We start from the raw sequence: 24,096 nt of genomic DNA, 5'->3' as shown, positions 1-24,096 counted from the left end.
TTTACTTTGCATCCACTGCCCCATTCAAATGCTCCGCCACCCTCTCAGTAGTCGCTGTTGTTCCGCTACCTTTCACCGGCAACATGGCCTTCAAGGGCGGCAATAGACTCCTGGCCGTTTCTCGAGATTGCTGTGCAAGTAGAGCATCCATAAGCACCAATGCGGACATAGCCTCCACAATTGGCACCGCTCTGGGCACAACGCACGGGTCATGGCGCCCTTTAGCCTCAAGTACGCCCTCCTCACCATCGAAGGTCGCCGTCTGCTGCGCCTGTCCAATTGTGGCAGGAGGCTTGAAGGCAACTCGGAAATAGATGTCTTGTCCGTTTGAGATCCCGCCCTGAATGCCTCCAGAATTGTTGGTCTTCGTCGCCAGTTTCCGTTTCGGTGTCCTCTGCCCGGGTGGCACTTTGGGTGCTGCGGTAAACGGATCATTGTGAATTGATCCGGATATTTCACATCCTCCAAAGCCCGACCCAATTTCGAACCCTTTCGTGGCGGGAATGCTCAGCATGGCATGTGCGAGCTCTGCTTCAAGTTTGTCAAAGCAAGGCTCACCCAGCCCAATAGGGCAGTTCCGAATCACACAGGTAACAGTGCCTCCAATGCTGTCCTTTGCGTCGCGGTGCTTCTCAATCACCTTGGTCATTCGCGCAGTGGCATCGGCGTCCGGACAGCGTACGGGCACGAAGGAATCAACTTGCTCCCTTGTGACTTCCGATATCAGTGAGAGAAATGCAGGGTTCGTGGCAGGACTAGGGTGAGTAGGTGTCGGTGGGAGCAGATACTCGGACCCAACGGAAGAGACAAAGGCGACTATTTCAACACCATGAGCCAGTAACAGATACTTCTCTGCAATGGCTCCCGCTGCAACTCGGCCTGCGCGAAAAGTGTCAGCATCGAACCATGCGCCTTCTGGACGGCAAAATGGAATGAAAGAGGTCACAAACACACCAATCGTCTCCCGTGCACTACTCCTCCCGCCTCCACTACTTGCCTTAACCCCATATTTCTCCAAATAGGTGAAATCTGCATGACTCGGCCTGGGATACATATCCATCGTCCCGCTCCCATAGTCTTTGGGTCTTTGATCCTCATTTCTCACCATCATCATGATCGGTGTACCAAGGGTAATACCGAATTCTGTACCCGAATGGATCTCCACACGATCTTTCTCGTTTCGCGGCGTAGTAAGAGCTGACTGCCCCGGACGGCGCCGGGTCATCTGAGGTTGGATGTCGGACTCTGTGAGTTGCAGACCGGGAGGACAACCGTCAACGATGCATCCTACAGACCGACAGTGGGATTCTCCATAGGTGGTCACCCGGAAGTAGCGGCCCCAGGTTGACATGGTTGGCTGTTATTGGGACCTAAACCTCTACAGCCTTGGGAGATTTATAGTGCGCCCTCCTTTGTCGTAGAGATTTTTCCCTGAACGGATACTGAAGGCGGAAAAAATGGTTAATAGAAGTAGTGACTCAGAGTTGAAGACAGGAGGAATTGTGAATGTGGCAATGTTGGCAGATGCGGCTTGGGAAACAGCTTGCTGGAGCCTTTTCGTAAATCTTGAAACTCGCCCGGTAAAAGTCTAGAGTGGTTACAAAAGGCTGAGGCTCATCCAGCACTTTATTACTCCCATCATTCCGCAGATCGGAGCAGTCAGGAGAAAATTCAAAGGACCTGAAATTCTGAATAGGAAGCTAAGCCGAAAACCTCGTAGCCTCGTGGGATTGCAGCCTCGCGACTCGAAACCAAAGGAAAATACAAAGTCAGTTTATGGACCAGACAAGAGCCACAAAGGGCCTATCCTGTCTTGGTTCGTGCTGTCGCCTGCCTGAGTGCAACTAAGCTAGAAACCCATCCTTTCATCAGCCCTCGTCTTCGTGCTTGATTCCAACATTTTTCTCCTCCAGATGCACACTTTTCAATCAATACCTCATTGCATATTGTCTGATCTCCATTTTCGGTTGGCAATGGAGCTGAGTCTCTCGGGCTTCACCCTGATGTAATATAGACCGTAAATCAGCCTTTTTTTTTTTGGTTTTTCCCAGGGTCCCTTCTCTCCAAAGGTCATAATAGCTTGCAGAAGCTAATAGTCGTCGCCCCGACTCACAACCTCTTTCACCGTGGGCCTAAGCAATATAGTGTGCTCGAATTGGGCTGTGTAACTGCCCTTGGTATCCACTAGCGGTGGATATGCTTCCACAATGCCTGAACTAACTAGATTATTTAGTCCGAGCAAGTACTTCTCCTGACCTAGCCTGTCCAAATACCGTCGGCAGAACGGAAGAGTTCCAAAATTCTTCTTGATGACATTCAGCAAACTCCTTGCGGATTGAACACGCAGGGGGACATTTGGCGCATCAGAGCGCAGCGCGTAGTGAGAGACTTCCAGATCATCGGTTACGTATCCACGGCCAGTCGATCCGAACGTCTCGATCGCGAAGATCTCGCCCTCCTCCATTTTTGTTTGATCATGGCTCTTGACAATCGGCACAGACTTGCCGCCATGGATGCTGTGTTGGACAATATCATGCCCGTTCAGATTTCGAATGGATTTGACAGGGTAAGTCTTTCCATCGAGCTCGACTTCATACGACTCCATGACTTCCTGGATCGCACCACCGATGTCGCCAACCCGCACATCGATGCCGGCCTCACGCACACCGGTGTTGGTGGCGTCCTTGACCGCGGCCAGGAGATTGTCGTATTTGGGATCAAACGACAAGGTGAATGCAGAATCGACGATCCTGCCATTGATGTGAACACCAAAATCGACTTTCATGACGTCCTGCTCTCCCAGAATCCACTTGTTGCCAGCGTTGGGGGTGTAATGTGCGGCGATATGATTGATACTTAACCCTGTCGGAAAGCCTACACCGCCCTTGATATTGTCACCCTCTTCAAGTCCCCAGTGCCCCGTGAGAGCGCGAGTGCCGTTTTCAATCCCCTCCGCAATCTCCGTGAGGGACATTCCTGGCTTGATATTCGCCTGCGCCCATTTACGCACTTGGCGATGCACTTCGGCACCTTGGCGGTATTCTTGAAGGAAATCGTTGTTCATACGGTCAAGGTGGCGCTTTTCCTCGTTTGTTGTGCGATATGCGTTGTGATCCTTGTATTCCACCTCCTGGCCAACAGGGTACGTGTTGTTAGGGAAGAGATCTTTGAGGGGCACGCGGGGCGGGTCAGATTGGACCTTTGCGGTGGCCTTCTTCTTCTTTGGCTTCTTCTTTTTCTTCTTCTTTGCAGCACCACTGGCAGTGTTACCGTCCGCGCCTCCGGCGTTGGCGGTGGCCTCGTCGTCCTTGTCATCGTCGGAGTCATCCTGATCTGATAAATGGCCGTTGACGCCGTTAGTACCGTTTATCTGAGGGTTTGGCTTCGTGGCGCTGCCGTTCAGAGCGAGCTTTGAGAGCTCGTCGGCCGTCTTTGCCGCCATTTTGATTGCAGGAAGCAGGGCAGCAATGAGGTAGAAAATGTTCAAGAAAACACAAGGCTGAAATAATGGACTGACCAAAAAAGGGCGGCGAAGGCGGCAGGCAGTGAGCGGCGCCGGAAGAACTGCGGCAATTGCGCCCAAATCTCAAAAGTCGCCCGCTGTAGTGCGTGTCGCCCAAAATTGAAAGACGTCACGCACCCCATTACGACTATTTGGTTCTTCTATCATTTTGCCCTCGATACCATTGAATCACTTCACTTCACCGCTCTTTCACCAATTCAGCGCTAAATGCATCAAGTATGAGGCATGATCGTTCGCTCAGTCCCGTTGTCCACATATATTCACCTAGGTCTTCCCATCCATCATGCGCGTCCCACCCTAAAATGTTCGTTTCGTCGAGAAGCTCAAGGAGCGCGAGGCCGGCGGCCCTTCTCGCACTCCCTGTACCTCCAACAATCTGCCGGTAATCTTCCTGTAAACCACTATGATGTCCTCAAACTCCCCATGCAGGCCACTCCGGCCGAACTCAAACGGCAATTCTACGTTCTCTCCAAAGAGACACATCCAGATCTCAACCAGAGCGATCCCAAGGCCTCAGAGCGCTTCGCGCAGATAAGCGAGAGTTATTCCGTTTTGGCAGATCCAGAGAAGCGAAAGAGGTATGACCGTGATGTCATGCGGGCTCACCATCCTCACCATCGTGGCCACGGCAGTCATGGCCAAAAATCTCAGGGAGGGACATATGCGGGACACAGACCGGCCAGCGGTTTAAGCAAACGACGAAGCGCCTTCAAGGGACCTCCGCCATCATTCTACGCACACGGCGGTCCGTCCGCGCGGACACAGCAAACTGCAGGAGAGGGACACACGGCTGGAACCTTCAATGCTGGCGCATACTCGGAAGGGGGGCCGGCCTTTGATGCCCGCCCGACGTTCAGGACACAGACACACGAAGACTACCGCCGCGCCAGTCGCCGAGCGGCAGAGCTCGCGGCGGCACAGGCTGCAGTGGAAGAAGACAACTTCTGGGCCCGCTTCATCGTCGTGTCTGGAATCATAGTGTTGGGCGTCTCTGTCGGTACAATAGTTATCCATATGGCTAATACACCTCGAGGAGGCGGACTTATCCGAGGAGATGGCAGTCGAAGGGATGGAGCCAGGAACGAATGGACGAAAGGCTAAGAAATCATCGACACCCGATCTTCCTACATAGGAACTATAGATGCAAACACTCAGGGGCTCGAAAGGCACCATTCGCACAGCCAGCAGTCGGAGCAGCTTACCCCTAAACGAGGCTTCGCGCAAGGCATTAGGGTTTTTGATTTTGTGTTCCATGGTACGGAGGGAACTTCCACATTTGCAATCCAGTCAAGTCAAACTGGCGCTGGGAAGATGAGCTCACGACAGACCGGAGCCTAGCAATGGTCATGGGAACGGAAAAAGGAATGAATGGGGGGCAGACAAAGGAGTTGGACGTACATATAGCGTACATGTGCGCATGGGAACGAGGTCTCATGCGGACTTCGCGGGCACCGTCTGGAGTGAACATGGATGAGCATAAAGTGGAACTGGAGAATATATATGGGGATATATATACGTCACCTTGCAAGCATGTAGCCGTCTCGGCGTTCCTCGACCTTCATAGAACAACCTCTGTAGAGCGTGCCCTGGGATTCAGGATGGATCAGTGCAACAGAGGCAGGCGGTCCATGTCGAAAGAGGCGTGGATGGTGCATCCTGGCACAAACACTAGGAGGCGAAAATCACGATAGGCATTGCTCTTCTTCGCTCTATGCTAAAAGGCTGCTGCCTGCCATCCACTGCACCATCTTCCGCTGTCTGTACAAGAGGGGCACCCATATCCGCGCTCAAAAGCTGAGCAGGATGGAAGCAACCTCCCCTCCACCGTCACAACCACAACCACCACTACAAACCGTTTTCCGGTTCTCCCGCATAATGAGAAAGAGTAGGTACACATTTCTTTCACTCGTGCTCCATCCTAGGGCGTGTCACCTATCCCTCCGCGCGCCCGCAGCACCCCAACATTGTCCACCCTTTCCCCGAGTCGCGGTTGCTCCTTTGTCTCGAAATTGACGACCGGGCCCCTATCCCTCAAACGTGAAGCTTGCGCCGACCTTGTGCGCTGCCTGATTGAGGTTCTGCGTGTCCAGAGAAGCGCCCAGTCCCAGAGTGACGCCTGTGCCGAGCTTGACGTTGTACGCCAGAGCAGCGATGCCGCGGTCGTTGATCTTGGCCTAATAACAACACGTGGCATTAGCAGTGAAAATGACAGCGTCGACAGTTGGAAGGGGTGCGCCAAAGGGCCAAGTATAGCCGTAATTGAAGTATGTGTGTGGGAAGAAAGGAGAAGGGGAAAGACGGACCTTTGCAAAAGAGCTGGGGTCAAGCTTGTACTTGGTGGCGACCTCCAAGCCGACATTGCTTCCTTGCGTGCTGTCCCAGGTGGCCTTCGCGCCTGCCTCGACCTCGGTGTTCACCTTGTGATAGTAGCTTGCGCTGAACACAGTTAAGTTGTTTGTCGCCGTCACTGCGGCAGCATAAGATCCCTGAGAATATCCTGCCGCCAGAGCATATTTCGTGATAGCAGCCTTTCCCACGTCATACCCTCCCTCAGCACCGATCAGGAATCCTTCGTGGCCCAAGGTGACGTCGAATGTGGCGGTGGGGCCCTTGAACACATCTGTGAAAAGACGGGTGTGGATGTTGGGTTGTTTGTAGAAAAGGTTGAGCTTGCCGCCATAGGTGGATTTCGCCGGGAGGTAGTTAGTGAGGACCTCGGCCTTGAGGCCCTTGGTGATGTTGTCTTCGAGTTCGAGTTTGGTATCAAGGCTGTTGGAGGTAGTCCAGGTTTGAGTCAGAGTAAGGCCTATCCATCAACATCCCCGGGTCAGCGGAGAAAGAGAGTCATTGAGGCGCAGATGCGCAGACTGCTGTCCAAGGGACAGGGGACGAACCAGTGGCCTTGTCGGTGTATTTCCCTTCAATCTTTCCGCTGCCGTTAATATGTGATATTCTCAAGCTGTCTCTTGTTATCGAGGTGCTCACCGAGCCAGAGATGGGTCCATCGTGCGCGGATTTGCCCTTGACGTTAAAACTGGAGGAGACCGAGACGAATTAGAACACCGACGGTCGTGTCTCTCGTTTACTCGAGAGGATGGGTGTTCGGAGGTTTAGTTCTTACACAACGCCATTCGGTGCCTTGGACTTAACCTCGAGGTTGGCAGCGGTGGTGTGGTAAAAGTCCTTGTTGAGGAGCTGTTCGAGTGTTTAGCGAGAACCACTGCTTGTTCGAAGCGTGGAGGTGAATGCTCACATCGTTGGCAGGCTTAGCGATATCGCTAAAGGGGACGGGAATTCCAGGCATGATGGGTAAGTGAAGAGCAAAGAGGGAATAGGTTGAGATAGAGAGCAGTGGAGGAGTGAAGAAATAGGGAGAGATAGACAGAGACAGAGACGTATATAACAAGTAGATGGCAAAACAATCAATGGAGCTCAAGAAAAAGGCTCGGAGATGCAATGTCGCAAAAAGCGATTGCGGCCAATCACAGACCAGAGCGAAAGAAGGTGACCGGGCACTCGGCCAAGGTACCGTCCATAGAAGTCGATATTTGCACCGTTTGCACCGTTTGCACCGTTTGTTCCTTTGTTCCGTTCCGGCCTTGTTAGCTCGCCAGCTCGCCAGCTTTATCTGTTCAGGGACTTAATCCTTTGTTAGGAGTATTTAAGGATTGTTGGCATTTGCTGTATCTACCGGGTATTATTGCCAGCGGACCATGGCATGCCGGACAGGCTATAGTTCAAGCGCCAAAATGTTTGCTTTTCTTCGCAGCTGGGTCCAGCTCGAAGGATATTGCTGTTCACAACAGCTGGGCCAGACATGAAACAGCACATAACAGTCCACCTGCTGCGTACCCCCGTGAGTCAAAATCAACGTCACAGACAGCTTTCACAATGCCCTCTCCTTGCTAACGCCAGCCAATGCTGATATCTTTCGGTCCCTGTACATTCGCGTGCTCCTTCTCACGAGCCAGCTTCGTCCTCATATCGCGCCAGATGAGTTGCGATTGCTCGTCCGCTGGGATCAGTCTGTTTCGACCAGGTGGGTGTCCATCGCATGACAGTCGAAGCGCAATACTGCGGGAAATGCTCATCGAACATCAGACGATACCAGTAGGCCTCCTTGCTGGTCGGCACGTCGTCGCCCCATTCGGGCTTGGGGTTGGCCATCATCTCGTCCGTCACGTTGATCTCGGCGTTGTCCTTCAACGCGTCAATCCAGCCATAACCCACGCCGTCGCTGAACTGCTCCTTTTGGCGCCACAAGATATGCTCCGGTAAATAAGGTTCGACATCAGGCTCGTCCGTGGTGTCGAATGCTTTGCGCAAAATGTACTTCTCTATCCGGTCCTTGGTGATCATCTTCTCCGCCGGGTCTATGTTCATGGCAACCTCTAGGAACTGTTTATCCAGAAATGGTACGCGAGCTTCAACGCCCCACGCCGACGTGGATTTATTCGCACGAAGACAGTCGGCCAGATGCAGATTCTTGATTCTGCGGACAGTCTCTTTGTGAAACTCTTCCTTGCTTGGCGCAGCGTGGAAGTACAGATATCCTCCAAAGATTTCGTCGCTTCCCTCCCCACTCAGGACCATCTTGACGCCCAGGGCCTTGATCTTCCGAGACAGCAGGTACATGGGCGTGGAGGCGCGGACTGTGGTGACATCATAGGTCTCGAGGTGGTAGATGACATCTGACAGAGCGTCCAGTCCTTCCTGGATTGTGAAGGTAAAATCATGATGTTTGGTACCCAGGAACTTGGCCACCTCGATGGCCGCTTTCGTATCAGGGGCATCGGGAAGACCGATGGAGAAGGAGTGCAGTTGAGGTAGGAATGTGACTGTTGATAACTCGTCGTCGTCGTCAATGCCCACCAACCTCTCGCCGGTTTTGGGGGTTCGGTACCCGTTAACTTCACCATTAACATCGCCGTTGACGACGCCATTAGTCTGACGCTTGGCCAGTGCTTGTTGTTGGAGGGACTCTCTCTGTGCAATCGAAGCCACCAAGCTCGAGTCGAGACCACCGGAGAGCAGAACGCCATAAGGCACCTCGGCCATGAGCCGCTTGAGCACGGATTTTTCCAAAGTCTTCCTGATCAACTTGTAATCGACGGGCGTGGATGGCACCCTAGTTGGATCCCACCATGTTGGTTCAAAATATCGGGTCATCTTATCGGTCTTGGAATCATAAATGTGACCCGGCGGGAACGAAATGATGTCGTCGCAGACGGAGGCGAGGGCTTTGAGTTCGGAGGCGAAAAAGACAGCACCGGGTGTTTCACTGGACCGTCCAAGGTAGAAGGACGTGATGCCAATTGGATCCCGCGCCGCGACTGTCCGGTCTTGGTCCTTGTCATAGAGGACGAAGGAAAACATGCCGTCCAGATGTTTCGGGGCGTCCGTGTCATATTGCTGGTAGAGTGGGATGATGACCTCGCAGTCGCTATGGGTCTTGAAGCTATAAGGGACGGTCAAGTGCTTGCGCAGGATTCGGTGGTTGTAGATTTCGCCGTTGACGGCCAGCGCAATTGTCCCTTCATCGTTGACCAGGGGCTGCGCCCCGCTGTCCACTCCCACTATACTAAGACGTTCATGGCAGAGGATGGTGTTGTTGCCCGTCCAGTTTCCCGACCAGTCAGGACCACGGTGCCGCAGGCATTTGACACACTGAAGGGCAGTGGTCTTGAAGGTTGCTATCGACGGATGACTGCGAGAGCATTGACGAAATTAGCCACATGGACATGAGGAAAAAGCAGAGGCCGATCGCGGAGCAGGGTTTCTCAGGACCAGGACCATAGACCCAGGAATCAGGAACCAGACATCAGGGATCAGGAACGAGGGAAGCGCAAAACTCACCCGTGGCAGGCAAAGATACCACACATGACTGCCCACGATGATGCCCACGCTGCCCACGAGCGTCTTGCTTGAGCGTGGCCTTGCAATGAGAGGGTGTGAAATGTATGCAGGATGGGAGAAGAGTGTGGCGGCGTGGGCGTGGGACGAAATAAAAAGGACCGTGTCCACGCTTCGGGTCCCCAAAATTTCTGAAGGCAAAAAGTTGAGCGTGGGATGACTCAAGTCTGAGAAATGATGGCCTGCTCACTTGACTGAACGCCGCTCACTTTTTTAGACTGTCACAGTTGCGCCCTCGACAACCAGCTGACTCGGAGAATTGCTTTACAGAGGACCATTCAAACCGCCTTCTCAAGTCACACCGCGTGCCAGGTTTGGGGTATGTTTGGTTGTGGTTGAGCAGCCGGTTTGGATCAGCCCACACTTCCAGAAACCCACCCAAGACCTTACCACACGGGATTTTTTCTTCTTCTGCTTCGTTGGTCGTCTCTCAGGCTCTTACTTCGGATCCAGATAGGAGGGTTTGACGGATCTCAAGCAGTACTTAAGCAACACGGCAATGGCCCCTCTCGTCCCTCTCCTTCCTCTCTCGCCCTCCTCGAACCACCACCGACGGTATTTGACTTGGACCTGACCCATCGGTACTAGAGGCGTTTGAGTTTGCGCACCCGGACCATGGACATTTTCGTGCCTGGGGCGTGTTCTCCGAGGAAGAGAATGCCCGATGTTCGGCACGCGACCTCATCTTATTACGAGTATCACATAACAAGCTGACGATTACTGGTGGAAGAGGATCCTGTTGGCTCTCGAGCACATGTTGGCCCTGAGCCCATGCCTATCATGAATGCAGATTTCCGGAATCCCCGCACTTTTCGCTCTGACGCAGAGAGCCCCTCGATGCCTAACTGCCTGACAAGCCCCTCGCCGCCCCCCGTTCGCTGTGCACCCCCACGCTTGCGCCTTTTTGGCCAGGCTGGGATGGCACGAGAAGTAGACGGATCCAAGACCGCCCTCCATAGGCGAGATCGACTCTCCCGTAGCCAATGCCCCAAACCAGATTCCACAGAAGCAAATCTTTTGGGATGGGAGTGCAAGGGAAAGGGGGAAATGGCTCATGTTTCCGATGATGAGAAAGAAACAAGCAGAAGGAAACATCCACCACGTGGAATGCGAATCCTACACAGCTCGTGTTGCCCCGGGAAACTCCTCGACTCCTTTGAAAGACGCCAGCTGCCCAATATTCATGTCTCTTCCCCGAATCTTGCTACCATATCCCCGCCCTACCCCCCGTAAACAAGTTATCTGGAGTCGAAATGCCCACTGCAGAACGCCGCGCTCAGAATCCACACGCTAGTCAATTGGTTGCATTTCCCCCGCTGTTGAGTCTGTGACAGCTCATCATTCCGTCACTAATGCCTGTCGCAAAGCCAGCCCGAGCTGGCTGACATGCCATGAGTCTCAAGGTGCGGGGTTGTCCTTGACAATGCTCTTGACTTTCTTCTCGTATGCGGGCCGATCCTTTTTGTAGAGATTGTATGCATCAGCCTGCGCTGGCGAGTCGGGATTGGGATCGTTTAACAGGTCTTGGATGCCCAAAAGAATTTGCTTGATGGTGATTGCTGGCTTCCAACCCTCCTCTTCGTTCAGGATCGAGAGACACACCGTGCCCGAGGGATATACGTTCGGGTGGAAGAGAGGGGGGACAAATTTGCCTAAAACGTTTTCAGTGGTGTGTTCGCGCTGGCGCACCAGATATCTCACTCACACTTTGGTGGCTTCGTAGGGTATTCGTCGGGAAAGGCGAGAGTCAACTTGAACAGCCCTCCTTCCCAGATGGTCTTTTCCTTCCCTGGTATTCCAACTTCCCAGTTCTTGAGGTCAACCACACCATTTGCATGCCGAACAGGCCTTGCAAAGAAGCCAAAAGGATGATCGCGGCGCCATTGTTTCCTGAAAGCAGGGGTTAGTGACTTGGTGTTGAGGCAACATGGGTGCGCATCCCACCTTTCCTCTTGAAGACGGTTAAGACACAGCGTCATGGTGACGGGCCGGTAGAGAGTGATCGAAGGGTTGGCAAGGGGAGAGAGAGGACCCTGTGTCGAATTACCGGTCGAGCGGAGGGCTTTATGTGTCTGCGTCGGGGTTTGCTAGAGAAGACGTTCTCAAAGAACACAAAGTCACGAAAGAACTTTTGTCGGACAAGAGGCAACCAAGGATCAGACGGGTGGTAAGGCTGAGGCTGCGGGCAGGAGCAGCGGGAACCGCTGTTCTCTTTGCGGAAGGTTCGGCGAGCGTTTTCCACCCACGCGCCGCTCAATTCAAGAGCTCTTCACCAGGTGGTGGCAATACGAGGATTACCATCGTCACGTAATGTTGAGGCAGACGGAATATGAAGGACAAGAAGGTGGGTATCATTGGTCTAAGGTCATCAAACCCGTCAGTCTTTCTTCGGTGCATCTGCCGTTCTATATGCCATGTCCATTCCGCAACTTCTGCAGCCGCACCAGCCTCTCCATCTGCTCGACCCATTTCCCCTCAAACACAGCTTCTGAGAACCTCTTGGTGCTTTTGCGGCCTCTTACTCTCATTGCGTATCGTTCTTGTGGGCTCATGGCCGTCACGCGGGCAAAGGCGGCGGCAAATTCATCCTCCGTCTCGGCATGGAAACCAATGGGCTGACCCTCGAACGGAACCACAATGTCGAGCTTGGGTCCGCCACTGTTATGTACAACTGGGATCAGTCCTGCCGCCAGTCCTTCCACGTTGCCGATTCCGAAATGCTCGGCGTACATGCCATTTGTACCAATACTCGACCTTCTAAGATGTTCAAGAATTACTGAGAACGGGGCATCGCAGATGAAGGTGGTCGCATCCGTGATCTTTAACTCTCGTGCCTCAAGTCGGAGTTTGTAGATGTGCTTCTCGTCCGGTGTATTGCTTCGGACTGACCCGATGAGAATCAGCCTAGGTTTCTCCTTTGCTGTATGGTAGAACTTGGCAAAGGATCGAAGAATCAAAAAATGGTTCTTCTCGGGTCGAAATTGGGCAATGTAAAGGACGATATTTTCTCGTTGTTTCTCGCTCTCCTCTGTCAATGGAATTCGTGATTCCAACTCTTCCACTGGACAAGGCGGATAAATTATAGCGGCAAATGAGGAGGACTCTCTTTTCGGTTTCCAAAGCTGTCGGATGTGGCCTTGGGTCCAGGTCGAATTGCACATCACCACGTCGATTTGTCGTCCGACAAAGCCGTAGAGCCATGCAAAAGCACGCCAATAATGTTTCTTTCCCTTTCCCTTTAGCCCTTTCCCGGCACCAGCATGAATCCCTTTCTGGCCTGTCGTGTCCTCAAGACTATCCAGCATGTCGGTAGAAATTGTCGGATAGTGCACATATGCCGCGTTAGGCACGCTGGGGAAGAGGAATTTGCAAAAAGCGACTGCAAATGCGTAACCCATTGTGTCGATGAAGATGTCGGGCACGAGCAGCTGAAAGGCATCGTAAGCAAGGACAATCGAGCCCAATGACTGTCCCAGCAGTGTGAAGTGAGGATAAGTACTCGCGAGAACGAACCGACGCCTCGAAAGGTATAGAAAGACAAGGGAATGCTCTTGGAGGGTAATTCCAAACCGACTTCTGACCGTCGCTACCACCACCGCCCGGTCAATGTCGTGATCGCCGGTGTACACTGCACAAACGGCATTGGGCCATCGTTGCTGAGTTGCGGCTATGGCTGCCCATAACACTCTCTCACCGCCGCCACCAGCGTTGCTGCTTAAGATTAGGAAGGTTTCCTACAAGAAAACAGGGACTTGCCAGAATGGATGAAAGAACCCAACGACTCCGCCCCATTCGTCCTCAGCAAGAGGTCTTCCATTCTCAGCTGTGCCTGCTTTTTCGACCTTCTCCCAGCCATCTTCGGCTTCCTGGGACAGCGGCTGGTCTTCCGATAGAGCTGCTTTCTCCCGCCTGACCCTTTCGATAATCGCGTCCTTTCGATCCCTGGTCTGTATTTGTAGGTACCAACCGAGCACGTGGAGCGATAATCGTATAAGAAAGACGAATACGAAGGGCAAGAGCGGCACTACCGCCAAAGCTGCCACAACGCTTGATGAGGTGGGCATTGCCAATGCTGGAGGAGACACCAATAGTCAACGAGACTCATGCTTCCAAAACTGTTGGCCGGGAGAGGAGGAGGACGATTTAGTAGTGCGTAAGGAGTAAGACACGACGGACGAGCTGAAATGAGCAACAATACTGATTCAGATCAATCAGGTGCGGCTGTAGGCGCAGCATAGTGGCTGGTGAACAGTGGCCTCTTTCTCCCCCCAACCAACAATGACGCAGGCTCTGGCCACGCGCCTTCCCCACGCTTCTCTGCTCTCTGCGCGTTGTTGGCGAGTCGGATTCACTTTTCTTTCATCCGTCAATGCACCACAAGCAGCAAGACAACTTCCCATCAGCTCTCTATCAGCAAACCTTTAGCAATGCGCTGTCGCCCTTCTCTTCGACGCTGCACAAAGACCGAACCACAGTGCCGCAGTCGGGCACGCCTATTCCCCCGATCGCTGTCACGCTCCTTTCATTCCTCGAGCCCCAAATACTTTGCAGCAGAATGCCTACAGCTGTCTGGAACCGTCTTTCAAGAGATACATACATTGACCGGCTTGCCGTGGTATTTGTCGATCCCACTGACCGCCTCACTCCTGCGCATGACATGGATTCCGGTCCAGCTATTAACGCATCGAAGTCGGAAACGAAGAGAAACCGCAATGCAGCTTGCATCTGCTTGGCGTATAGCCTACCAAGATACGGCGAGGATAAAGTTCCCCTCAGGGAGGGAAGCAGATGCCAAAAGAGCTGAGAACTGGGTCGCGAGCCAGCTCAAAGCTCGGAGGAAGGCCATTCAAAAGCATAACTCATATCTACCAATTTGGGTGGAGCCAGTGCTTGCGCTATCCTTCATCCCGGTTTGGGTATTCAGTATGGATTGTATACGGCGCATGGCGGGCGACAAGCGGACGGTGACTTCACTCTTCTTCAAAGCTGACGGCAGCACCATCGATCCCAATATTGTGCCCATGGAACCAGGCTTCCAAACCGAAACCCTGTGGTGGATACCCAATCTGGCCTCGCCCGACCACCTCTGGATCCTCCCCGTCACATATGGGGCCTTGGCAACCTTCAGTGTATGGACAAGGGTGAGGGAAGCTGCCAAACGAGAGACGGACACGAGCTCCTTGAACGGCGATGCCGAAAGATTGAAGGTTTTTTCTGCAAATTTATCCAAGACTTTATCGTATATCATGACGGCGATGCCCACCGTCTTTACTTATCTGATCATCCGGAGCGACTTGTCCACAGCTGTGGTTCTGTACCTTATCGGGACCACAACAACACAGCTTGTTCAACGCCCTTTGCTTGCCCGTGTTCTTGGAACCACCAAGCGCTTTCCACTTTTGAAAGCAAAACAAGCCAAACCAAAAGGACAAGTGGAGAAGTGAAGCACGCTTGAGAAGATTAGCACTTTCAACATACAAGAATCGCGGTTCCAACGAGGATATGCAAGTTGCGTCTAATATGGCGAACCCGACCACACCTCAGTGAGTCCGCCCTCAGACTAGCACGGCGCTGGTCAAGACTTATGTCCGGTTGAGATCACTCCGAAGAGAGTTAATGGATGAGATTGCCCAGCCAAGTCACGAAAGGTCAACATGGTTCAACTTTTGAGTTCCAAAGGGATGGCGATATCGACCTTTCCCCGAGGGAGCACCGACGTGTCAACATTTCATGTGAAAGCCTACATTGCACTACATGGCATCAGAGCTGCACCTGGCCAGCTTCAGGACCTCGATTTTGTTTCCAAAAGACCAAAATCTGTTCTCAACCTGATCAGAAGAGTTTGATATCGATCTATCGAGCTTATATAGCAAGTACTCCGGTCCATAGCTGGGCAAGACTTATGCATTGGCCTGAGCGATTAGCCACCAAAGAGTCACGGGAAAACAGCGCTCCCAGGAGAGACTTGAGCATGGCAATTGAGAGGCACCAGGAAAGATTGCAGCAGCTCCACCAGTCAGAATAGTAGAATTTGTCGAAGTTCTCTCCGGCCGGCCTGCGTCTCTCGCAGCACCAATAAATCAACGCTTTAGCCCCTCCAGTTCTGTAACTGCGACCACGCTACGGCCTCTGCGGTGAACAAGAACTATCCCGTAAAACAAACATCTGGGTCAAATCTCATACTAAAACAGATGACTTAAGGAAAACCTTCAATTCCGCTCATCATACAGTTGCATGCATGCACAGCTGCAGGCGAACCCTCCAACATAGATCTATCAACCGTGCAAATGGGGACAATGTAGACATATATCAGCACCGAAAAGCCCTCATTTTCGCTTGACCACCGCACAATGGTGGTGGAAATGAAGGAGGACAGGATATCAAACACGGCCCTAAAGATTCTCGCAAGCGCAAGCATTCGAAAAGTGATAGGGAGCCCGAGGTCCAGCTTTCTCCAAGCTTCTCTCTCTGTCCACAGAAGCATGTTTTCCTTCATAACTTCGCTTTCAACTGTCCATCGTCAGTTTTCTGGACCTGCCGTGCCGTGGCTTCCTCGTTGATCACCACCTTTCCGTCAGCTTCACCAGCCTCTCCAAAAAAGATAACCTGTACCGTCAGATCATCTCGGTACCGCCGACTGTAGGGACTTGGCAATGTGAGCAATGCGCACACCATGTCTCTATCCTTCCCTCCCAAGGCATTTCGGATGAGATGAGTTGCACAGTTCTTGTCCTCAACGATGAAGCGATTGGAAGTGGATGGGGGCGAAGCGGGAATGTCCCATTGCTGCTGGCGGATGGGCTTTTCAACATTGTTGGCGTTGGCGTCTTTCCCACCTTTCGTGTCCTTCTGGTTGTAGGAAGTGTCGATACGACCAGTCTTGTCCATGTTGCCACCCTTCTCTACGGGCAGCCCGTTGGGTGTTGATTTGAACCAACTCGTCAACCACGCGGCAGTATTCGAGCCAGCAGAAGTCTTGTTACTAGCAAGGTTGTTTTGATGTTCAATCCACTGACCCACGAGTCCCACAACTTCTTCGTTGGTCAGCATCTCCCACAAACCGTCGGTGGCCATCACAAGAAAGTCGCCATCGGACGGGTTTATCTTTGTACTCGTCACCACAGGCTCCGCAGTAACATACGGCGGCGTTTTCAGAAGTGGATGTGGTGATCGCCCGAAGAAGTTCTTTTTAATTCGGTCCTGCGTATCGCGCGACCATTTGTAAAATGCATCTCCGAACGCGCGTGTTGGCTCCAGATTTCCCAAAACCCGGCCAGCTCGAATGACGAATTCCTCACCGGGATGTTCAGCACGCATGCGTGCTTCTTCATTCGGATTGGAGCCTGTTTGATCTTCTGAGAGGGGCGTGGCGAACCATTTACCCGATTGAGGGTTGCGGCGGCCCAGTACGGCGCGAGAATCGCCTGTACATGCCACGCGGAGGGTTTTGGACTGGGAATCGTAGAAAGATAGAAGGGCACAGGAGCCTGACAAAGCGGGAGCAAGGATTTCGGCGGCGAGCCGTTTGCTGGGATTTTTGCTGAGTTTGCTGACGCTGTCCAGACAGATTTCATTGTCTAGCTTGACGAATGCGGATTTTAGGGCTTGATCAATAGCTGCGGGCGAAGGGAAAGGCGATTTTGCGTCTGACAGGGCGGCTTTGTAGGTGCGATTAAGTTCGCGAGCGGCGAAAGAGATCAAGGCCTGGCGCAATTTCGCAGAGGTTGTCCATCCCGAATGACCGTCAAAGACGCCCCAGAACATCCAATCCGAAGACATGGCGCCCTCTGTTGCAGCGACTGTGGTTGGAACTTCGACAATCTTCTCTGCATGGTCATCCTCAATGGGATCATTGCTGGGAAGTTGAACCATATCATATCTCACCACACCACGTCCTCTGCCAACGAGGAATGACTGTTCATTCTTCCGTAATCTTTCTGTGGCTTGCTCAGGGGTCATCATCTCCAGCACTTTCCTGCCGAAGTCATCTGTATCCTTGGCCAGCGGACCGTCCCCTACAATGGACCCGGTGAAGAATTGGTCGTTGTCCACAACCAATGCTTTTCGATACGGTTCAGGGCCCGCAGGTAGCGGCGTAGCACCAGTGGCTTCTGTAGTAGGCTGTGCAGTATCTGCGGTGGTGCTCAGACTCCTCTTCGGCTGCACTGATATTGACGAGGGGTGACTTTTCAGGAGATGGTCTGGCCCATCGCCTCTGTAAGCATACCAGGCTCCAATCGCGCCTAGGGATCCAACGAAGATGATTGGTATCTTAGGTATACGCATAGAGGACTGGAGCGGTGTTCGAGACGTACTGTATCTGCGGACGAGGGAGGAGGAATGCGCGTTGGCCGAGACTACGACATGGTTTGGAGGGGCAAAGGGGGAAGACTTGGAGACGAGCTTTCGAAAGGAAGAGCGTCGGGTCGAGCGGAGGGCAAAAAGGGCAGCGCGACGCATTGGAGACGTTGGAGGTCAAGGAGGAGGAGAGAAAGGACTTGAGGATGATAGCATCTAGAGAGAAGATATGGAAGATTGGGTGACGGCGACAGCGACCCTGACACAGACAACTGAGTAGAAAGTGTGGTGTGTGCTGTAAGTGATACTCAGTCTGCTCTTCCACCAGGCGATGAGGCTGCGGCAACCAGATCTGAGATTGAGCCAATCGGAGATTAATATTCTCGCCCCACTCATCGCCTGCGCAAACGTCACTTGTCACTCGGTGCGGCAGCGGACTAATTAATTTGTATGCAGTCATAACTCCTCATCCCCCCACCCATCCTCGTTGTTCATTCTTTGTTGTTGGTATTTTGAGTGGACAATACGTCATGTCTTCGCGAGCCCTTCGCAAACTCCAGCGGCAGCAGGAGTTGCAGAGACAAGTCGAGGCCGCCAAAAAAGCATACGAGGAGCAGGAGGAAGAATCAGAAGAGGAGGATGAGATCCCAGAGCAGCCTTCGCGACCCACGAATGCTTTCGACATGCTGGAGGGGGCTGGAGATAACGGTGAGTCCGATGAACACGAATACGACTTCATACCACGCGCAGAGCCTACAGAAAAGGCCGACGCCAACCTGCCGCAAGTTTCAACCTCGACCCCTTCAGCCAAGTCAAAGAAGAAAAAGAAGAAGTCCAAGAAGAAGGGCAAGGATAAAGCAGGAGAGCAGGAGAAGCCGAAAGATGATTCGGGGGATGAGGTTGATCGGGCTCTGAGAGAATTGGCTGCAAAAGAAGGGCGAGCGCGGGCGGCCTCTACCGAGAAACAAGAAACCCCGACCTGGGAGTCAAGAGCAACCAGATTCCTGGCCATAGATTCGCACAATCTCAACCCTGTCAACGAAATGAAGAGTCTCTTTGGAAGCATTGCACTTGAGGGACAAGAGTCTCGTGCCTCGCCCCGTAATCAACGCCGCCGCGAACAGAACCAGCAGGGTGGCGTTGACTTGGCGACTGCACTCACGGGAAGATATTGCGTCGCTAGCAGAGGCAAAGAGCTGGGCACTCTTGCACATAGGCGGAATGTCTTCGTTCAAGGCAAGGAACAGTGGCCTCTGGCCACAAGTGGAGGATTGAGCATGGAGCTTGTCAAACCGAACCCCGACTCCAAGGATTCCTTTGAGAAGCGGTATAACATTATGCACAATGATACCTATCGCGAGACGCAAGTACACTTCCGCTTGGCCGTCGAATCCATGGATCCTCAGCGAATGGTTGGCCTGTTATCGATGTATCCGTACCACATTGCCACTCTACTACAGGTCTCCGAAATTGCCAAACATCAAGGCGATCATGCGGTTTCGGGAGATCTTGTTGAACGTGCATTGTTCTCCTTCGGCAAGTCTGTCCACAGCAGCTTTCCAGCTGCCTTAAGGAGTGGTGTGGCTCGTGTGCCGTTTAATAAACCGGCCAACCGAGAGCTGTACCTCGCAATATGGCGATACATCAAAAATCTTGAGATGCGAGGAACGTGGCGCACCGCGTTCGAATGGGCCAAAATCCTCCTTCAACTCAGCCCACTGACAGACCCATATGGAGTCACTTTGATGATCGATCAACTTGCCTTAAGAGGCCGTCAACATGCTCAGCTCATTGCCCTCTGCTCGGACGACGCATATGGCCAAGCATGGGATTTCTTACCCAACATCCAGATCTCCCTGGCACTTGCCTATCAAAGGTCCGGTAAACCACAAGATGCTCGCAGTCGCCTCGCGGTCGCAATGCACAAGTACCCGTACATCTTGTCCGCTCTCGTCTCCGCCCTCGATATTTCGCCTCCTCCTATGTCCCTCTGGGCAAAATTACCCTCCACTGACGCTGAAAAACTCTACACTGAACTCTACGTCACGCGCGCAAAAGACTTGTGGAACGGTCCCGAAACTATCAGCCTACTTGTCGAAGTTGCAGAGACCCTTTCTCACTACAGCTATGCCATCGATGCCGCGCCAGAAGCACCGAAGCTAGAGATCTCCCTCGAAGAAGCCAGACACATCATGTTGCTCGAAATCCCCTCGTTAATTGCGCTGCTCCCACGTCGGTTCACCACAATGTCCACTTCATCATCCGACGTCCTCCCTCCCCCTGACTCATTGTCCGACTTTGTTGCACGAGCGCCCGGCACCGGTCCTACACAGGGAGCTGACGGAACTATGCAAACCATCTTCAACGCTGCAGGAGCCACTGCAGGCACAGCCGGCAGTCTTCTCACACGGATCATGAGCTGGTTTCAACAGCCCGCAGCCGCAGACGAGGCGGACGCTGCGGGTGAATCGGAAGGCCAAGCTGCACTACGTGAACTGCAAGAGCAACTTGGTGGGAATATCCCCCCTGAAATGATTGAGGAGCTCTTGAGACTTCATCTAGACGACGCAGAGGAAGTGGGCGAAGGTGTTACCCCTGAGGGACTGGAGATGGCTGGTGGGTGGGATAATTATTCCGATGCGGATGCGACGGTCGATGAGAGTGACAGTATGCCGGAGCTGGAGAGTATTCCCGTCTCAGGATCCACGGTGGCCCAAAATCCGCCGCCGCATCCTCCACACTCAGTCATGGTCGAAGATGCTGACGAAGAAGACGAGGGTGAGGCAGTAACATCACTTCGCCGCATCTTGGCCGGTGGTCATGCAGTTCTACGACGCGTTGATTCAGACACTGAAGACGAAGAAGCTGACGAAGGCCATGGATCTTCCCAAACTCGGCAGGCTCGCCCTGCCGAGCCTTTCCGACCTCGGGAACCACAGGCATTGCCACAGACTGTGGGTGGCTCTGCGGCAACCATTCCTCCCCCCCCGGACTCAGAACAAGATCAAGAATTTGTCGACCCCCAACGTCTGCAACGTTGGCTTCTTACCAACGGCCTTAATGATCTCCAGTCTAACCCGGCCGACCCAAAGACGCTGCAAGCGTATCTGAATAGATTAAGATTGCTGGGCACAAAGCAACAGGATTGGATTGTGAGGATGGTTAGGCAGAGAGCGGGTGAGGACATTGAGAGGCGGATCCGGGAGTCATTGGGAGCGTGAGGCATGAGTCGAAGTTAAAGATACCCTGGTCAAGATAAAAGCCACAAGGAGATGTAATACAAAGAGATTTATGAAAAATTCCCTTCTCTAGATTGAGACTATCGTATTACGTGCCGGCAGCTTCTTTTTCGATAGGACAGGCAAGGACAAGAACCTCCAAGGGGATGATACTGAACAGGCAGCGTAGACAGGACAGGGCAGGTTGTTTCTGCCTCATATCCGCAATCGTACACGTAACAACAACGACAGCAGCTGCCTTCAAGCATGCATCCACAACGGGGCCGGGGAGGAGAACGGTGTGTGGGTGGGTGGGTGCCGAAGAATGCGGCCGCGTCGTGGGAGTAGGAGATATTACTAGACATGATACGGAGTAGATCCATGGATATGTGCGAAAAGAGAAAGTAGAAAGTGAAAGTGAGAAAGTGAGGCGCGTTGAATTGCATACATACCTAGAAGGCAACTTTTGGCATTTTGGTCGAAGTTACAACTACCTATCTAAGGGCTGCTTCGACCCAAATCTAGGCAATCAATCTGTCTCATTTCCATCGCCGTTTTTCAGGAGCACCTTTTTTCTTCTTCGTGACTTATCGTTGGCTAGGTGCCATGTATGGACTTCGCATCCAAGATTTGATGTTGCTCTCACTGTTCACTATCGCCGTCGCCATGAAACCGCCCTCCCTTCCATACACATCAGCACAATCACAACTCCTCGTCATCCTCAGCTGCGGCGGAATTCAGATGTCCGGCAGCAGCCATATCCCTCAGCAACATGGCCAAACCCGGGGTGGGAGCCTGGTTGAAACGCTTGGGTGCCACAGGCTTGACTCGAGGGGGAAGGGGATCATATTTCTGGCCCTCGGCGGCTTCTTTCGAGAGGTGGCCGAAAACCTTGCGATCACCAATTATTGACGACGGAGAACGCAAGACTGGTGCAGCAGGACGGTTAGTCAGACCGGAGGACGGTTCGTCAGCCCACTTCGAATGGATGGTCTTATTGCTTGTAACAACCGAGGAAGGGAGAGCTGCTGGTTTCGCAGCGGTAGGCGGTGGACCTGGGTCTTTCTTCACGATGGGAGATGAGACTAGTGCTGCCGCAATGTTGGTATCGTTTCTCGCCAGTGGCTCCCGAGGGGCGAACGGGTTGACAGGCCGTGATGGGCGGATTGCAATAGATGCGGCAGCGGCGAGCGTCGAAGAGGTCAAGGACGGCTGAAGGACAGGAGCAGCTTCAGGAGCTGGCTTTGAAGGGAAATCGGGGACAGCGTTGGTAGCAGCACTGCTGGTTTGGGTTCCAATCGCTTCCTTGAGACACAACAATTCCTCTTCGAGGACATATCGATGACCATTGATAATGACAACTTTAGGGTTATCGGCAGCAAGGACTTCACTGCTGACGTTGTCTAGGATTGGTGAGTCTAAAATGCTGCCACTAGGTGAGAGTTGACTGGTCTGCGCAGCATCGGCGCCGCCATGAGCTGTTGGCATGAGACGATCGTCGGACGCCATAGCACCTGGAAGACCAAGACCCATGAGATCATTGGTGACAGCCTGAATTCCGGTCAAGAGCTCAACCTGGTTTGTGGTTGAGGTCGAGAAACCCGAGAGTGCAGCAGGGCCCGGCGCACCATCTGTATGTGTCGAGATGTCGCCTGGGGCTAGAACATTAGCAATGGAGAAGGAGAATTCGCCTACTGGAACTCGGCGAATCGAAGGATCGTCAAGACGCCCAGTGGACATATGTTTGAGCTGAGCAGTAGGCTCAGTCGAAGAAGGCGGTGCAGCGTCTTGAGAAGCATTCGCATCGGAAGTCGACGTCTCGTGGGCATTTGTCTGCTCCTCCTGCGTCCAAGCTCCTAATTTGCCCTTGACAGATGACATAAACAATGCTGGGTCTTCCACCAAATTAAGCCCATAAGACTGAGCCGGAAGTGTAAGAGAACACGGCTTGAGATTGAGTTCGTTCGCAGCAACTTTAGGAGTTGCATACATGGCAGATGGCTTGTCCGTACTGCGTTTGCCAAGTGACTGGTTTATCTTCGCAATAAGTGCCATGGAAGGTGTACTTTCGAAAGCTTGAGGAGGCCAGGGCCGGGCCTGAACTGCCTTACGTTTCGGAAATAATGATTCCTTTGGCACAGCAGAAGGTGGACGTGTGGTGGGGACTGATTGAGCAGAATACCTTGGGCATAGTCAGTCATGAGGAGAGGAACGCCTGGAAAATACTCACGCTGGTGGAGGACGACTATGGACGGAGGCACTTCTTTTGCCGGTTCGTCGACCGCCACCATAGTCATTGTACGTATCTTCGAGATCAAGCTTATGCCCGAGACGTTCCTCCTCCTGTCTCTTTTGCTGTTCCAAGCTATTGCGATGAGTATTTCCATCACCAACTTGTTTCTGGGTGAAAAGAGTGTCAACGGCCTCATCGCTCAGTCCGAAAGCTTGAAAACGTCAGACCATGAAGACACAATGCTAGTCCAAATTCTAACCTTGCCACTTGGACGTCTTCGCTCTATTCTCACTCGCCACTCTGGCAGCTTCGGTGCCTTTGATATTACACTCACGCGTGAGAGAGATGGCTGGATATGGACGGAGACGGCTGGAGTAGTCGCTTGTCTTGATCGCGTCTGCATTATCTTCACATAGGTCCGCCTGAAAAGCAAATTCAGCCAGAAGCTTTAGAGAGTGTTTCGTGATAAACATACCCGCTGAATCATCTTCAATTGGTGTTCCTTCAAAGTGTTCGGAGACATTGAGGGCAAAGCCTCGTCCTCAGACTCATCCTCCTCGCTCTTTACGTGGCGACGAGGTCCACGCCCCATGATAGGTTCCAAAGCCTGTCAAAGGGATCTTAGGGTAGCTAAATGAGAGGTAATCAGGTAGATAAACGTGCTGCCGGAGGTCTGCTGGAAGGATCACGTAGCGAAAAGGAAAATATCCCGACTAATCAGCAAAACAAATTCCACACGGCTTGACCAGGGATTCTCTCAAATGAGGTCCCGGACGCTGGGGTGTAAGAGAGCTGCGGGTTGCTAAAAAGGACCCAGCACAGGATGAAGGTCTGGATGGACAATCGAGAGGAGGATGGAAAAGAGGAAGACAAGGGGTCGGCAAGAGAGGAGAAGAAGGCGAGAGCGGTCA

The 24,096-nt window shown here is 52.8% G+C and overlaps 11 protein-coding genes across 11 annotated transcripts; 3 read left to right on the top strand and 8 right to left on the bottom strand.

Annotated features, from left to right (window-relative positions):
• Position 1: 1 nt before the first annotated feature.
• On the bottom strand, positions 2-1,351 carry Z519_08303 (chorismate synthase; the record flags this gene model as incomplete). Its single annotated transcript, XM_016766031.1, has 2 exons — positions 2-879; positions 955-1,351. 2 exons carry the CDS (start codon positions 1,349-1,351, stop codon positions 2-4), a joined length of 1,275 nt encoding a protein of 424 aa, XP_016618076.1.
• A 738-nt stretch (positions 1,352-2,089) lies between these two features.
• On the bottom strand, positions 2,090-3,442 carry Z519_08302 (methionine aminopeptidase 2-1; the record flags this gene model as incomplete). The annotated part of the gene is made up of 1 exon (XM_016766030.1): positions 2,090-3,442. The coding sequence occupies one exon, from the start codon at positions 3,440-3,442 to the stop codon at positions 2,090-2,092; it is 1,353 nt and encodes a 450-aa protein (XP_016618075.1).
• Positions 3,443-3,748: 306 nt separating this feature from the next.
• Positions 3,749-4,624, top strand: Z519_08301 (uncharacterized protein; the record flags this gene model as incomplete). The annotated part of the gene is made up of 1 exon (XM_016766029.1): positions 3,749-4,624. One exon carries the CDS (start codon positions 3,749-3,751, stop codon positions 4,622-4,624), a length of 876 nt encoding a protein of 291 aa, XP_016618074.1.
• Positions 4,625-5,547: 923 nt separating this feature from the next.
• On the bottom strand, positions 5,548-6,827 carry Z519_08300 (uncharacterized protein; the record flags this gene model as incomplete). The annotated part of the gene is made up of 6 exons (XM_016766028.1): positions 5,548-5,697; positions 5,827-6,329; positions 6,418-6,448; positions 6,509-6,557; positions 6,645-6,718; positions 6,777-6,827. 6 exons carry the CDS (start codon positions 6,825-6,827, stop codon positions 5,548-5,550), a joined length of 858 nt encoding a protein of 285 aa, XP_016618073.1.
• A 656-nt stretch (positions 6,828-7,483) lies between these two features.
• Z519_08299 (asparagine synthase (glutamine-hydrolyzing)) lies at positions 7,484-9,405 on the bottom strand (the record flags this gene model as incomplete). Its single annotated transcript, XM_016766027.1, has 2 exons — positions 7,484-9,230; positions 9,380-9,405. 2 exons carry the CDS (start codon positions 9,403-9,405, stop codon positions 7,484-7,486), a joined length of 1,773 nt encoding a protein of 590 aa, XP_016618072.1.
• Positions 9,406-10,834: 1,429 nt separating this feature from the next.
• On the bottom strand, positions 10,835-11,415 carry Z519_08298 (SUMO-conjugating enzyme ubc9; the record flags this gene model as incomplete). Its single annotated transcript, XM_016766026.1, has 3 exons — positions 10,835-11,088; positions 11,142-11,326; positions 11,381-11,415. 3 exons carry the CDS (start codon positions 11,413-11,415, stop codon positions 10,835-10,837), a joined length of 474 nt encoding a protein of 157 aa, XP_016618071.1.
• A 426-nt stretch (positions 11,416-11,841) lies between these two features.
• Positions 11,842-13,500, bottom strand: Z519_08297 (uncharacterized protein; the record flags this gene model as incomplete). Its single annotated transcript, XM_016766025.1, has 2 exons — positions 11,842-13,147; positions 13,175-13,500. 2 exons carry the CDS (start codon positions 13,498-13,500, stop codon positions 11,842-11,844), a joined length of 1,632 nt encoding a protein of 543 aa, XP_016618070.1.
• A 305-nt stretch (positions 13,501-13,805) lies between these two features.
• Z519_08296 (uncharacterized protein) lies at positions 13,806-14,880 on the top strand (the record flags this gene model as incomplete). The annotated part of the gene is made up of 2 exons (XM_016766024.1): positions 13,806-14,051; positions 14,110-14,880. 2 exons carry the CDS (start codon positions 13,806-13,808, stop codon positions 14,878-14,880), a joined length of 1,017 nt encoding a protein of 338 aa, XP_016618069.1.
• A 1,048-nt stretch (positions 14,881-15,928) lies between these two features.
• Positions 15,929-17,896, bottom strand: Z519_08295 (uncharacterized protein; the record flags this gene model as incomplete). Its single annotated transcript, XM_016766023.1, has 1 exon — positions 15,929-17,896. One exon carries the CDS (start codon positions 17,894-17,896, stop codon positions 15,929-15,931), a length of 1,968 nt encoding a protein of 655 aa, XP_016618068.1.
• A 368-nt stretch (positions 17,897-18,264) lies between these two features.
• On the top strand, positions 18,265-20,955 carry Z519_08294 (uncharacterized protein; the record flags this gene model as incomplete). The annotated part of the gene is made up of 1 exon (XM_016766022.1): positions 18,265-20,955. The coding sequence occupies one exon, from the start codon at positions 18,265-18,267 to the stop codon at positions 20,953-20,955; it is 2,691 nt and encodes an 896-aa protein (XP_016618067.1).
• Positions 20,956-21,654: 699 nt separating this feature from the next.
• Z519_08293 (uncharacterized protein) lies at positions 21,655-23,777 on the bottom strand (the record flags this gene model as incomplete). The annotated part of the gene is made up of 4 exons (XM_016766021.1): positions 21,655-23,134; positions 23,183-23,396; positions 23,445-23,607; positions 23,661-23,777. 4 exons carry the CDS (start codon positions 23,775-23,777, stop codon positions 21,655-21,657), a joined length of 1,974 nt encoding a protein of 657 aa, XP_016618066.1.
• Between the last annotated feature and the right edge of the window lie 319 nt (positions 23,778-24,096).

The sequence above is a fragment of the Cladophialophora bantiana genome, assembly GCF_000835475.1.
Source record: "Cladophialophora bantiana CBS 173.52 unplaced genomic scaffold supercont1.12, whole genome shotgun sequence".
NCBI lineage: Eukaryota > Fungi > Ascomycota > Eurotiomycetes > Chaetothyriales > Herpotrichiellaceae > Cladophialophora > Cladophialophora bantiana.
This window is presented reverse-complemented; position numbering and strand designations above follow the sequence as displayed.